The sequence below is a fragment of the Callorhinus ursinus genome, unplaced genomic scaffold (genome assembly GCF_003265705.2).
Source record: "Callorhinus ursinus isolate GAN/ISIS: 27379988/994484 unplaced genomic scaffold, GSC_fseal_2.0 scaffold4, whole genome shotgun sequence".
Classification (NCBI taxonomy): domain Eukaryota; kingdom Metazoa; phylum Chordata; class Mammalia; order Carnivora; family Otariidae; genus Callorhinus; species Callorhinus ursinus.
The window spans coordinates 107,309,808-107,325,530 of record NW_027397066.1 but is presented as its reverse complement, the minus strand read 5'-3'; the positions used below and the strand labels follow the sequence as shown (position 1 = coordinate 107,325,530).

At 36.0% G+C, this 15,723-nt stretch overlaps 1 protein-coding gene across 10 annotated transcripts in view; it reads left to right on the top strand.

The window, feature by feature from the left end:
- Positions 1 to 33: 33 nt before the first annotated feature.
- The window catches only part of SCLT1 (sodium channel and clathrin linker 1), a 183,836-nt gene continuing 168,146 nt past the window's right edge, over positions 34 to 15,723 (top strand). For 9 of the 10 annotated variants that reach the window (XR_003208832.2, XR_003208834.2, XM_073892263.1 and 6 more), the window contains exons 1-2: positions 34 to 657; positions 11,492 to 11,559. Coding sequence is in view for 8 of the 10 variants with exons in the window: in XM_073892263.1 (XP_073748364.1) it covers positions 624 to 657; positions 11,492 to 11,559 (102 nt within the window). In the remaining 2 variants the exon portion in view is untranslated. The remainder of the gene's footprint in view (positions 658 to 11,491; positions 11,560 to 15,723) is intronic. The other variant, XM_025874179.2, reaches the window with a different exon arrangement.

Genomic DNA, 15,723 nt, shown 5'->3' with positions numbered 1-15,723 from the left:
GCGATGGCGCAAGCGTTGACGGCCACGTGATGACGCAGACGGCGTTACCGTCTCCAAGGAGCGGTCCGGGGCACCGGTTTCAAAGTCGCAGGGCGGGCCGAGTGGACTTCCGCTGCTGGCCCCGGGTTTCCCCGCTGTCCTGGAGTCAACCGCTCCACCCCAAACGCTCTTCCGGGGACGCCGTCACCCGGCTTCTTGCCAGCTCCTTCGGCTATCTCCTAAGTGGCCCGATACGACCCCGAGTGACCTGCGGGACGCCTATAGCCACCTGCGTCCCCGTTTTACCCGGCCGGGATTCGGGTGAACGTGGAACAAAATTCACTTGGCGGGTCCCCAGCAGACCTGAAATCTGAAGTCTGTTGCTTGAGCGACGGGCTACGCTGGGACTCGGGAGAAGAAGGCGCGGCGGGGCTGTTGACGCCGCGTGAGTAGGATGCTGATTACACCGCTCGAGTGCTTGACAACCTCCGGAGCGTTGCTTTAGTTTTGTTTTCCCGCACAGCGAGCTGTGGGGTTTTTCTTTTTCGGTGGTGGTGGTGGTCGGGGGGGGGGGGATTGTTTTGTTTTTGTTGTTTTTGAAGAAAGTGAAGGTGGTGAAAGCTCCAAACTAAAATTCTATCGAAATGGCCACAGAAATCGACTTTCTGAGAGATCAAAGTAAGCTCCATATTCCTTTATTGAGAATTCTTACATCTAAGGTTTAATGTCGTCATTGCTGACCAACTAATGTTTTTCTAATGCCTGTTTGGTGCATGGAAATTTGTAAAAATTTAAGTTAGCTTTGCGAAAAGCTTGGTAGTATGTATGAGGATGTGTATATATTTAAGCAGAACTGTTTGGTAAATCCTTGTAAGGCTCCTTTAGCTTACATGGGACTCTACTAGACACTAAACATGGTTGTTATGCTCCTCGCAAGCTCTGGAGAAATTAGAGGGCTAATGGCCAGGAAGAGTTTCCAAGTCTGCCATTAGAACCTGGAGGCACAGTTCTGGCCATTTGTAAAGAGATGTTTATTGAACTCCTCCTGTTTCAGTTATGTACCAGGCTCTATACAGGCAGAGCTGCTGCAAAGATGAGGAGGACAGTTCTACCCTCCAAGAATTTAATTTGAGTTAGGAAATACATAAATTCCATACCCTGAAGTGGCAGCAAGTGCTAACTCTTTTGCCTCAGTTTCCTCATAGGGTTGTTGGAATGATTAAATGAGTATTAAAATACGTAAAGGATTTATAATAGTATCTGACACTAAACAAATGTGCTAAACAAATATTAACTGTTACATGATTATTAGCTGTGGTCAAAGGAGGTGACATTTGGGCTGAAATTTGAAGTACTAATATGAATTTACTAGATAAAGAACTGTGTAGGTATCCCAAATAGAATAGTGTATGCAGCGCTGAGGGAATTAGGAAGATGTTTTGTTAAAGATTTGCAAGAAGGTTGGCTTGTATGGAATGTGGTTTATATAGGCAAATAGCAAGTGGAGCTGAAAGGGAAGAATGGGGCTGGATAGTGAAGGGCCTTGTCTGCTGTGTGTTGAGTTTGGACCATTGCACAGGTTATAGGAACCACTGAAAGGAATTCACTTGAGAGCAGCATGATCAAATTGTGATTTGGAAAACCTGGTATGGATGTTATGAGGAATATGCATTATAGCAGAGTACAGTTAGGTGACTATTACATAGGAAGTGAACTAAGGTAGTACAGTGAGATTGGAGATTAGGAAATCAGAGAAAATGAGGTAGAGGGCAACTGAGCTTTTTGCATTAAGCAACAGGGAAGGTAGGAAAAAAGTGCTAAGTTCCATTTTGGAAGCTTTATAAACCAGTGGTTAAGAACTCAACCTCTCGATTCAGTCTGTCTAGGTTCATATCCTGGCTTTATCTCTTTTCAGGTCTTCGACCTTTGGCAAGTTACTTAGCTCCTCTGTGCCTTAGTTTTCTCATTTGTAAAATGGGAAGAATAGCACAATAACCCTCATGGGGTTGTAAGGATTAAACGAGATGATGTAAATAAAGCATGGTTTCTAGTACATATTAAGTGCACTATATATATATTATCTAAAATTATTGATGCACTATAATGATACTGTAACATTAGCATTATTTCTCAGGTTTGAAGTGGGAGTATCTGCCACCCCATAAGGAAGACTGGCTGGCCACCATCTTGAGTGGTGGGAGACAATAGTTGGGTGATGAATTTGGTCGGGGTGGGGAGGATACCCAAGTCACCCCAAAACTATGAGTTTAAGAGGAATGAGCCAGCCATTTTTTCCTTTTAACTGGACCTAGTGTGCCAGTTACAGCTGAGTGGGTTACCCCAGTAGGCAAAACGCCTAGACACCTAGCTGAGGTAAATATAGATGGCTTGACCTTCTCCCACCTATTCTAATCTTGTCTACACTGACTTCTTGATCTTGATTGCCTCTTTTTATTTGTTCCATTTGGATTTGGTGCTTCTCAACTTGGCAACCCCTGTGATAAAGCATTAGCTTTACAAATGACTACAGGCAATTCCAAACCAACCATGCTTCTAGTAAACTCCTAGCATATTTCCCACCTCCATCTGAGAAGGGAAATCTGATAGTCCTTAGGGACTTGTTCAAAGAGATACTTGTTTATCAAGCTAAGGAATGAAAAATCATTCTTGTAGTGGGGACTTGGGAAGTGGAGATGCACTTATTTTTTCTTTTCATTCTCTGTGAAGTGTTCTTCATAGAGCAAAAGTTTTTAATTTTGATGAAGTTCTCAATTTGTTCTTTCATGGATGTCATATCTAAGAAATCTTTGCTTAATCAAAGGCTGCAAAGATTTTCTTCTGTTTTATTCTAGAAATTTTGCAATTTTTGGTTTTACATTTAGATTTATGATCCATTATGATCCATATTTGATCCATTTTACATTTAGATTTATGATCCATTTTGTATAAGGTGCAAGATAAGGGTCAAAGTTCACTTTTTTGCATATGAATGCAATTGAAAAGACTATCCTTTCTCCATTGGATTACCATTGCACCTTTGCTAAAAATCATTTGTCCTTGGGAAGCCTGGGTGGCTCAGTTGGTTAAGCATCTGCCTTCAGTTCAGGTCATGATCCCAGGGTCCTGGCATCAAGCCCTGCATCAGGCTCCCTGCTCAGCGGGGAACCTGATTCTTCTCTCTCTGCCACTCCCCAGCTTGTGCTTTCACACTTGCTCTCTCTCTCTCTCTGTCCAATAAATAAATAAGATCTTTAAAAAAAAATCATTTGTCCTTATTTGTGTCCCATTTCTGGACTCTATTCTGTTCCATTGATTTGTTTATCTCTTTGAGCACCAGTATTCCAGTGTTTTGATTATTGCAGCTTTATAAGAAGTCATAGAATCAGATGATGTTAGCCTTTCAAATTTGTTCTTTTTCAATTATTTTGGCTATCCTAGGTGCTTTGCATTTCCATATGAATTTTGGTATCAGCTTGTCAATTTCTTCAAAAAGATATTGAGATTTTGAGAGGCATTGCATTGAATCTGTTGATCAGTATGTGTAGGATTCATATCTAATGATATTGAGTCCTCTTATGAATGAAAAGATATATTCTCTCCATTGATGTATGTATTCTTTTATTTCTCTCGGCAGCATTTTGTAGTTTTTAATATATAGGTTTTGCACATCTTTATCAGATTGATCCCTATGTATTCTGTTTTTGATACTATTGTAAATGGTATTATTCTTTTACTTTTGATTTCTAATTTATCATTGCTAATATATAGAAATACATCCTTTTTTTTGGAATATTGTACCCTGAAACCTTTTTAAACTCACTTATTCTCATAGGTTGTTTTTAGAATTCATCAGATTTTCTGCATAGATAATCTTTTCATCTGTTAATACAGTTTTACTTACTCCTTTCCAATTTGGATGCCTTTCATTTCCTTTTCTTGCTTTATTGTACTGGCTAGAACTTCCAGTACAGTGTTTGAACACAAGTGGTTGGACTGGGCATCCTTGTCTTTTTCCTGCTCTTAGGGTACAAACATCTGTCTTTCAAAAATTAAATAGGATACTATAGATTTTTTGTAGATGTTTTTAAAAGGTTGAAAATACTTCTTTCTATTCCTAGTTTTCTGAGACTTTATCAGAATGGATGTTGAATTTTTTTTTCAAATGCTTTTTCTGCATTTATTGAGAGGATCGGATTTGTTTTCACTTTTAGTTTGTTAATAGGGTGACTTACATTGATTAATTTTCATATTTTAAGCCTGTCTTACCTCTCTTTTTGGGATAAACTACTCTTATTCATGTATTATCCTTTTTATATATTATAGATTTGATTTTTTGAAAGTTTATTTAAAATTTTAATTTTCTATGTTCATAAAGCCTTTTTTCCCCCCTTCTAATTTCTTTGCCTGGTTTTAGTATGAGGCAATGCTTGCCTCATAGAATTTGTTGGAAAATATTTTGTTTTCTTCAATTTTCTGGAAAAGTTTACATAGGATTAACATTATTTCTTCCTTAAATGTTTGGTAGAACTTACCAGTAAAGTCAACTGGATCTAGAGTTTTCTTTGTGGAAAGATTTTAAACTAAAATTTAATTTCTTTAATAGATAAAAAGCTACTCAGTTGTTTGTTGTGTACTGTTGTTTTGTTTTTGTTTTGGGTTTTTTGTTGTTGTTTTTGTTGTTGTGTACTGTTGTATACAGAGACCCTCCACAGATTTCATATATCCAGAGTTCTCTCTCTGTGTAGCTTTCTCTCTCATGCTTTGCCTTGCCAATTCTAGTTCACTTTGTCTCCACTTCCTTAACTCAGTCGGCCTATCTCTGAGGCCTGCATTTTCCCTCTTTGTGCCACGGACTAGAAAGACTCTCAAGTCATTAAGTTGGAGCAGTCATAGGGTTTACCTCATTTGTTTTGCATCTGTCATCATTATTGTCTGTTGTCTAGCATCTTGCAAACCATTATTTCATTCATTTATTTGCTTTTGGTTGTATTGAGTGGGAAGGTGGTCCTTGTTACTTCATCTTAGACATAAGCAGAAGTCTATTCAAATTACCCTGCTTTTGAAATCTCAAACACAAGTTTCTTACTCCCACTGTAACTGTTCTTTGGCTTCATCAAGACTTCTGTTCTTTGAACTCTTCATTTTCCTCTATTTCCTTAACTCTTTCCCAGCTTGTTTTTACTACTTTCTCTTTTTAAAAAGGTTTATTCATTTGGGGGGGAGAGAAGAGCGTGTGCACAAGTTGGGTGTGCAGAGGGAGAGACTCTCAAGCAGATTTCCCACTGAGCATGGTGCCTGACATGGGGCTCTGTCCAACAACCCTGAGGTCATGACCTGAGCCGAAACCAGCTAAACCGACTGAGCCACCCAGGCGCCCCTGTTTTTACTACTTTCTTTACTGTAACCATTGCCTATAACCATTGCCCATTAGTTCATCTGCTCTTTTGTCAGTAATCTTTTTTAAAGATTTTATTTATTTATTTGAGAGAGAGTGAAAGCAAAAGAGATCATAGAGAGAGAGGGAGAAGCCGACTTGCTATTGAGCAGAGAGCCCGATGTGGGGCTCCATCCCAGGACCCTGGTATCATGACCTGAGCTGAAGGCAGTCGCTTAACTGACTGAGCCACCCAGGCACCCCTTTTTTGTCAGTAATCTTAATATGATTATACTGCTTTTTTGAGTAGCACAGTTGTTTAGTTTGCTTTAACAGTTTTCACACCCAACTGTTTGATAACCATAGATAAAAAACTCAACACTCTGGATAAGTACCACTACCTGCTCAAGGTTAACTCATAACTAAAAAGTGACTGAGCTAGGATTTGAACTCAGGCTGTCTAGTTCCAGTGTCTATATTCTTAACTTCTACCCAACAAAGAGACTTGCAAGAAAAAAAAAATTATAGGCCTATGCACACAGAAACTGAAGTCCTACATAAAAGGGGCACCTGGGTGGCTCAGTGAGTTAAGTGTCCAACTCTTGATTTCGGCTCAAGTGATGATCTCGGGAGCGCTGGGGCGGTCTCCACACTGGGTATGGAGCCTGCTTAAGATTCTTCCTTCCCTCCCTCCCCCTGCCATCCTGTCTCTCCCTCTCTTAAAAAAAAAAAAAATCCTACATAAAATATAAATAAATCCAGCAATGAATGTGTGTATATATATGTACATATATTTGTCCATACAATTGTCTTCATACTGGGTTCATCCCAGTGATAGAAAGATAGTTAGCATTAAAAAATTACTGAATACAATAAAGAAGACCTAGGTTAATGGAGAAACCATTAACATACCAAATTTGTGGATTAGAACACTCAATATATTAAATATGTCAGTTCTTCCACAGATTAATGATTAGACTCAATGCATTCTCAAACTTAGTTTTGACAGCATGATTCTACAATCTAGGGGAAGACGGGTACCTGGGTGGTTCAATTGGTTAGGCATCCAGCTCTTGATTTCAGCTCAGGTCATGATCTCAGGGTTGGGAGATCGAGCCTCACATCGGGCTCTGTGCTGGGTGTGGAGCCTGCTTAAGATTCTCTCTCTCCCTCTGCCCCTTCCTCCTACCCCCGCTAGCTTGCTCTCTCTCGCTCTCTCATGAAAAAAAAAAAAAATCTAGTGGAAGAGCTAAGAATAGCCAAGAGAGTTTTAAAGAATATCAAGGTGGGAAAATTTATTTGCCAGTTATTAAGACTTAAAAATATCTAATTATTAAATCAGTATTAGATTGTCAGATTGATACATACATAGATCAGTGGAATAAATTAGCACAGGAAAGACACATACATGAAACTTGTTATCTGAAAGAAGAGCAATACAAATCAGTGGGAAAAGGATATTTAGCAAATGGTGCTAGGATAATTGGCTATCCAAATAGGAAGGAAAAAATAATAAAGATACCTTTCCCACATATATAGAAAAATAATCCGCAGGTTGATTGAAGACGTGAATTCTCTTTAAACTTTCAGAAAAAAAATTTAAGAGGGTGTCTTTATGATCTCAGGATAGGGAAAGATTTCTTCAATAGATATTTGACTAGAAGAAAAAATATGTGAATAGAGTACATTCGAGATAAAAACTTGGGTATTACAAAAGACATCATCAATAAAAGACTACCCCAGCTACAGAAAGGGAGAATATATTTACAATAAATGTAACTGAGAATTGATTAGCATCCAGAATTTAGAAAGTTTGTTCACAAAAATCATACTAATAGAAAAATGGTTAAAGAATATGATCAGGCCATTTACAAAAAAATAAAATTTGAAGAACTACTAAAAAAATGAAAAATGTCATTCTCATCAGCAACCCAGAAAATGCAAATTAAACAACAATATAATAAGTACTTGTTGAATGAATGAAGGAAATAAGAGATTTAAGTTATAGTAAAATTTTCTCCAGATTAAAGTCAATCTCTGAGGATTGAATGTGTTTCCCTCGGTAATCCACAATTGACTTCTTTTTTTTTAAGGTTTTATTAATTTTTTTGAGAGCATGAACAGGGGAGGAATAGAGGGAGAGGGAGAAGCAGACTCCCCGCTGAGCAGGGAGCCTGATGTGGGCCTTGATCCCAGGATTCTGGGATCGTGACCTGAGCTGAAGGCAGACGTTTAACCAACTGAGCCACCCAGGCACCCCCACAATTGACTTTTGAACTTATTTTAATCACTAAGAACTCAGATTTAGTGTTTTTTTCTTATTTGAAAACCCTATTAGGTGGGGGGGGAAAGGTGGTTTGCATTGAAATTATTGTATCCAGGACCATATCTCCAACCTCCTCCTGAGACTCATAGGGAATAAGAGTAATAGGCAGGAACCAGATCCTATATGATGGTAAAATTTTAGTGGGGTGTGTCAAGTAACTATCTTAAAAGTTCTGTGAGTAACAATAAAAACATGGATAATTTCTTTTAAACTCAATAAAAAGTTTAAAACCATTTATGTTATCAGTACTCCATGATTATTTATCAGAATTACATATATTTGTCATATTTCACCACTAAATTATGTGTACTTTCAAGGAAGAAACTAACATAGAATGTATACCCTGTGTGTGCTATTATATATGCATTTTTTAAATTTTTATAATTATAATTAGTATGTATTCCATATATATGTGCTATGTATAACGTACACAGAAAAGTAAAGAAAACAAATATAAAGCTAAGTGAATGATTACAAGGTTCAAAACTCATATAACCAAAACTCAGATAAAAAAATAGAACATTTCCAGGACCTCAGAAGCCCCCTTGTAATCATAATCTCTCCCTTATCCTCAAAGGTAATTGAAGATAACCAAAGTCTTTAATTTTACACTATGAGCTTTATGTCGATGGAATCAAAACCATGTATTCTTCTGTTTTGGCTTAACATGATGTCTTTGAAATTTATCCATATTCTTGTATGTAGATGTAGTTTGTTCATTTTTGTCTCTGTAAAATATTCCAGTTTTAAATTTATCATGTTTATCTGTTCTTCTTTTGATGGATAGTTGCAGTTTCCAGTTTGGAGGCCATTGAGAATAATGCTGTTATCAGTATTTTTTGTCATGGCCCTTGGTGCTCAAGTGCACACATTTTGGTTATGTATATTCTTAGGAATTATATATATGTTTAATTTTAAAGTTGTACTAATTTACATTCCCACCAGCAGTGTAGGAGAGTTTTCATTATTTTACATTGTCACCAACATGTTCTATAATTTTAGCTCTTTATTGTAATTTTAATTTGTATTTTCCTGATGCCTAATGAGGTTGAGCAGCTTTTCTCCATTTATTAGCTCCCTGGGTAACCTTTATGTGAAGTGCCCATTCATGGCTTAACACTTTTCTATAGGATTGTGTTTGTGTCTTATATTTTTACTCTCTTAAAAGTCTCTTTGTTGAACAAAAGTTCTTAATTTTAATGTGGTTCAGTTTATCAGGTTTTTTTTTCCACTTATCTTTAGTGCTTTTTGTGTTCTGATTAAAAAATCTTTCCCTATCCTGAGATTTATAAAGATAGTCTATTCTTGTCTAGAATTTGTTTTGGCATTCACAGTTAGATCTTTGTTTCACCTAGAATTGATTTTTATGGATAATGTTTTATTTTTTATGAGGATATCCAATTGACCCAGAACCAATTTTAAAAAGATTATTCTTTTTTTTCATTTTTTAATTAACATGTAATGTATTATTTGTTTCAGTGGTACACGTCTGTGATTCATCAGTCTTACACAATTCACAGCACTCACCATAGCACATACCCTCCCCAATGTCCATCACCCAGCCACCCCATCCCTCCCACCCCCCTCTACTCCAACAACCATCAGTTTGTTTCCTGAGATTAAGAGTCTCTTATGGTTTGTCTCCCTTTCTGGTTTCATCTTGTTTCATTTTTTCCTCCCTTCCCCTATGATCCTCTGCCTTGTTTCTCAAATTCCATAAATCAGTCAACCAGAGAAAGACAATTATATGATCTCACTGATAGGTGGAATTTGAAAAGATTTCTCTTTACCCGTCACTGCTCTGGAGTGCCCCTTCAATCATAATTCACGTGTTCTAAATGAACATGAATTTATCTTTGTATTCTTTATTCTCTTCCATTGGTCAATTTTGTTTATTTTTATACAACTATCACACTAAATGACTGTAACTTTGTAATAAATCTTGATAACTGGTAAAGCAAGTCCTCCCCCATTCTACTTTTGCAAGAATGCCTTAGCTATTCTTGTTATGTTTCCACCTATATTTTAGAATCAACTTTTAAATTTCTGCAATATCATCTTTTGGAATGTTAACTGAGATTGCATTGAGTCTATCTATAGATCAACTTGAGGAGAACTGCTGTCTTTACAATACTGACTCCTGTAAACCATGAGTATCTCTCTCTACTTATTTAGTCTTTAATTTCTCTGCTGAATGTTTCGTAGTTTTCTGTACACAGTCTTACACATCTTTTGTTTAAATCTTTTAGATTTATTCCTAGACATTGGGTTTTTGTATGGTATTGTAAATGATATCTTTTATTCTAATTTTGTTGGCTGTATATAGAAATATAATTAATTTTTGTATATTGACCTTGTATCCAACAACCATGCTGAGGGTCATTATTCTAAAACTTTATCTGTGTGTTCTCTGGGATTTACCTATACCTATACATGATTAACTATGGATAATGGATAATGGGTTTTTTTTTTCCTTTTCAGTCTTTATACCTTTTATTTCTTACTTGACTTATTGCATAAACTTAGACCTCCAGTAGAGTGTGAATAAATGTTAAGACAATTTGTCCTTGTGTCATTCCCAATTTCCAAGAGAAAGTTTTCAACATTCTCATCCTTAAGTATGATGTTTGCTGTACATTTATGTAGGAATCTATTGTTTTATTAAGGAAATTAACTTCTTAAATTCCTGAGGCTTTATCATGAATATATCTTAAGTTTCATCAGATGCTTTTACTGTAACTTTTGAGACGATTGTGTTTGTTGATCTTTTTTGCATGTTTATTTTCCGTTTCTTTGGGGGTAGGCTTATCTTTATTATTTCCTTCACTTGATGCTCTTTGGGTTTAATTTGCTTTTCTTCTAACTTTTTGGGATAGACCAAGAGTTCATTGACCATAAGCCTTTTTTCCTAGTATGTATAATTAAAGCTATAGATTTTTTTTTTTGAGCAAGTTTGAGGTATTACATTTTCACTGTCGATCAATTCACAATACATCCAAATTTGTTTTGTAATTTCTCCTGTGACCCATGGTTATTAAAAAGTAATTTTTGAACTTCAAAATGTATTAAAATTTTCCCTTTTTGGTTTTTGATTAAACTTCATTGTGCTCTTGTCAGGTAACATGCTGTCATTGGCTTTCAGTCTTTTTGAGAGTTGAGATTTACTCCATTGCTAGCAAATTATCAGTTTTAAGTGATCCATGTGATCTTGAAATAGTAAGTTTTGTACATTTACTGTGTTCTATTATATGTTTTCTTATGATGTGAATAAAAATATCAATCATCTTATGCTTACTGAGAGCACTTGGCTTTATTCCAGTCCTTCATTTCTAGTATCTCTTACTCACTCCTGTATAATGTGGAATCTTTGTCCTTCCGTTTCTCTTCTGTGTGGAGATTTGTCCTGGAACACAATTTTAGCCAGTTTTCACTATTGGAAAAAATATGGCTATAGTTTATCTTTTCAGTTCACTTCTAGTAGCAGGAATAAAAAAAAAAGTGGAGAGTATTTTTTTACTTCTGCTAACCTGAAGAGTAAACCAGGAAAAACTGAGAATTAAAATGTAAGAAATTAGGAATATTAGTTCTTTGCAGCTATTCTTTTTCCCACTAGCAGTAGGTGGTTGGCTTACGTGTATAGAAGGGCCTTTTCTTAAATTCCAAAAACGTGTTGAAGTTGATGATTCATTTTGAGAAGCAGTGAAGACTAGCAGTTTTGCATTGGATATATCGGATAATAACTACCTTGTTTGTAGTTTTTAAATATTGAGCATTAGCCAGTGAAATACAGATTTTTTTTTACTTTGTTTCAGATCAACGACTAAATGAAGTACTTAGACGATATCACATGGAGAACTTTTCCAAATATTCGTCGGTGCAGGTATGTAAATTAGTTAAGGTCTAACAAACTAGGTTCAAATTTGTATATATATATATATATACACATATATATATAAATTCTATTTAGGATTATTCTCATGTGAAGTTGCCTATAGCACTTTGAAATTTGCTTACAATTGGGATTTTTATAAGGGAATGCTTGTTTTTGCTTAATAAAACTTCTTTGACCATAGAAATTGACTTTTTTTTCTGATTTGGAGCTTAGGTATTATGTATGATGTTAAAATGTCTGAGTTCTAAAATGAGAATTCATTGACGTTTTGAAACCTAAAATCTCTTCTTAAGATACATTTCGTAATAAGCTTTAACTTGGAATTCTCATAAATTATGGCAAGCAAAAACTAAAAACAGTAAATATATGGCATTGTTTTAATATTTCTTTCCTTGGGTACATGTTCTTATTAAATATTCTGTTAAAAATTTTTTTGAGCAATAAGGTATATTTATTGGTCGACTCTTGAGTTACACAATATTAAAAGAACAGTAGTTTCTGTTAGTGATAGCACCCTACTGAATTAATAAGGACATGTTTTGCTTTTGACATCAATGAATCTTGTAACCAAAACATATTGTTTTGGGGTACCCGGGTGGCTCAGTTGGTTAAGTGTCCAACTTTTGATTTTGGCTCAGGTCATGATTTCAGGGTTGTGAGATCAAGCCCTGCATTGTTCTGTGCTGGACATCGAGCCTGCCTGGGATTCTTTCTCTTCCTCTCCCTCTACCCTCACCCCTCCCTCCCAGTCATGTGCCCTCTCTCTTAAAAAAAAAAAAAAATTTTTTTTTAAGGTATTAAAAAGGAAGTTGTTTTTAAGAAATTAAAAAGTAATAGTTTATCTTGTTGACTTGATTATACTTATCCTTAAAGATATTAAAGATACTTTCTTTAGTGTAGTCTCAACATTTAGCCTGCTGCTCTATTTTTATTTACAAAGACCAGACTGAGTCCAAAGGGTCTTAAAACTATCCATCTACTATTTAATCATGATATTGTTTTTCTTACGTTATTTTGTTACTCATACTTAACTAAGAACTGTTATCATTTAGGTGATAGAGAATCTTTCATAATACAGCAGCCTCTAAATTTTATTCAGGTTCTTAGGTTCTTTTTCTTCTGCTTATTGTCTTATAGAATATGCCTAAAAGGAGGATTCAAACAAAAGAGTGATTTTAAAGCCCAAGAAGATCTCTGGGCATGGTATTATATCTACTGTCACTATGGCTGACTTGATTATGAAAGATGGTTTTACCAGATAAAACAATGACTGTATGTAACCCTTTAGATGCACCTGCCTTGTACGTTGTGATTAATTAATTAAAGCCTCATGGTAACATACCAAGTAAGGTCAAGTCTTCTCTTATTTAATAGTGCACTCTCCTGTGAAATTATAGCTCCTTTAATTCTCTAAAGGTACATGCTCTTCTTTTACAGGTACTATTCTTTTTTTTTTTTTAAGATTATTTATTTATTTATTTGACAGAGAGAGACATAGCGAGAGAGGGAACACAAGTAGGGGGAGTGGCAGAGGGAGAAGCAGGCTTCCTGCCTAGCAGGGAGCCCGATGTGGGGCTCAATCCCAGCACCCTGGGATCATGACCTGAGCCGAAGGCAGATGCTTAATGACTGAGCCACCCAGGTGCCCCACAGGTACTATTCTTATAGTCATACAGTCAAATCTTGATTCCTATCTCTTATTTTTGATAGTACTGTATTGTTACTGCCTAAGAGTCTTCTGCAGTTCACTGTCTCTTCAGAATATGTTGCTGTCTCAAAATATCAATTCCCATGGGTCTTGCCTTTCACTGCATAGTTTGCGGTGATGAGAAAGGAGGTGATATGAGAGTATGAGAGAGAAAGAGATTAATCTGCTTTCTAGCAATAAGGTCCATATCCTTGGCCATATGTAGTGCATTCTTTGGTTCTTCACCCCAGAAACATTATTCTGGTTTCTGAAAAAATGAAAATGTCCAAGAGGAATTTTTTAATTTGTACTTTTTTCAGTTCGTAGTATTTTTACTTTTTTCTGTTTGTAGACATAGACATAGGAGGAAACCATTATCAAAGGTTATGTGAAACCCAGGAGCACTGGCTGAGATCTCTTGTCACTAACTTTAGTGATTGCCACTAGCAACAGAAATCCTTCATAAATTTATATTTGCCCTTTTTGTTCAGCTCTGTTTCCCAGGTGCCTAAAACAATTCTTGTTAGTAGAAGCTCAATAAATACTTGTTGAATGAATGAAACAATTATATCCCCCCTTTACTTTCCTCCTACCTATCTTCCAACATCATTTGAGCTCTATATGCCACTTACAGTAAAAGTGGAGATGAAAAAGTCATGATCAGTTTGTGAAATACAAACAGTTCATCCTTTTTAGTTCTATTTTTCAAGATAAAATCCCAATGAAAATGCCTCCTTCCTTCCTCACACTAGGCAAATTGCCAGGACTTGTGTTAAATGAACATACTTTATGAAACTTTTCTATAGAAAAATAAAGCTGCCAGAATTTGATACTTATTTCTTGTATTTTAAGTTGGAATTTCAAACTTGATTTTCTATAGAAACTGTTATAAGTGATAGTTAAAATTCTTTTGTGCTATCACTATATAATGATCATTTAGGTTTCCCATGAATCAAAGAAACTTTTGTGAATTAAGATTTTTTGGTATAGTATTGTTTCTTAGGGAAATACATGATACATTTATAATAACTAATGATACATAAATTGTATGGATTTAAACTGAAAGTTGGACTTCTCCAATGTGTAGAATAGCTTGTATATTTAGTATATTTGGTTCATTATACTTTAATAATTCATCTTTTATTTAAAGATTTATTCATTTAATTTGAGAGAGAGAGCATGCGCACACATGCACCAGGGTGAGGGGCAGAGGGAGAGGGAGAGAGTCTTAAGCAGACTCTGTGCTGACTATGGAACCCAAATGCAGGGCTTGACCTCACAACCTGAGATCATGACCTGAGCCAAAATCAAAAGCTGGAATAGACTTAATCGACTACACCATCCAGGCACCCCCATTCATCTTTTAAAAAAACTTCTTAAAATTGTATGTAACCTTCTAAAGATATTTAAACAACAACTAGTTTCTTGAATGATCCTTTCTGGGTTGTTGTAAAATTTAGTTGTCTTTCTTTGATTATTTTGTTTTCTATATAAATAAAAAGTATCTCAAGTGGCATTGTTCTTTGAGAGTGTAGTAGTGGGCACTGCATGACAAATATTGAAAGATTTTAGTCAAGACTATGGAAAATTTCCCTCTTTTCCGAATTCATTGTTCCTACCTTTTTTTTTTTTCTTAAATACCTGTCTTTTCTCACTTGTAGGCTGGTTAATTCCTCTTTAAAATCTATGCCATACCAGTACATCTGTGTACTGATTAGTGTTTTGGTTCTCTTCAAACTTGCTGGAGGGACAGGGTAGAATATTAAAAATAAGTTTATTTTCTCTGAAAACTCTCCTAAAAATATCTTCCTCTTCTAGCTTGGGACTGTTTCTACTCATTCTACTTGAACCCAAATTTAAAGTTAAATTGAGATCTAGTCTGCTGGGAAAGAAATGGAACACATAAACTGGAAAGAGGGAAGGAATAAACATAAAAGCATAGTGCCAAGAAGGTATGAGCTGGTTCTGGAAGGGAAAGACAGTCATAGTGCAAATGTATTGATTGATTCAAAAAACATTATTAATTCAGCAAATCTTGAGTGCATGCTTGAGCTGGGTAAGCTTTGGGGACAGAGCTATGATTAAGATAGACAAAGGAGGGGCACTTGCATGGCTCAGTCAGTTAAGTATCTGCCTTCAGCTCAGGTCATGATCCCAGGGTCCTGGGATCAAGTCCTGCATCGGGCTCCTTGCTCAGCGGGGAGCCTGCTTCTCCCTCTGCCACTCCCCTTGCTTGTGCTCTCTCTGTGTCTCTGTCTCTGACAAATAAAATCTTAAAAAAAAAGATAGACAAAGGATCCGACCTAAGTGGAAGAGATAGGAGTGAATAATTAAGTAATTAAAATTGGTCTATCATATGAAGAAAACAGTGGCCTGAAATAGAGATTAACGTGTATGTAGTGTAGTAGTGGTGGTTGAGGCTGAGACATATATTTGGTAGAAAGGTCAGAGTAGGCCTCTCTACC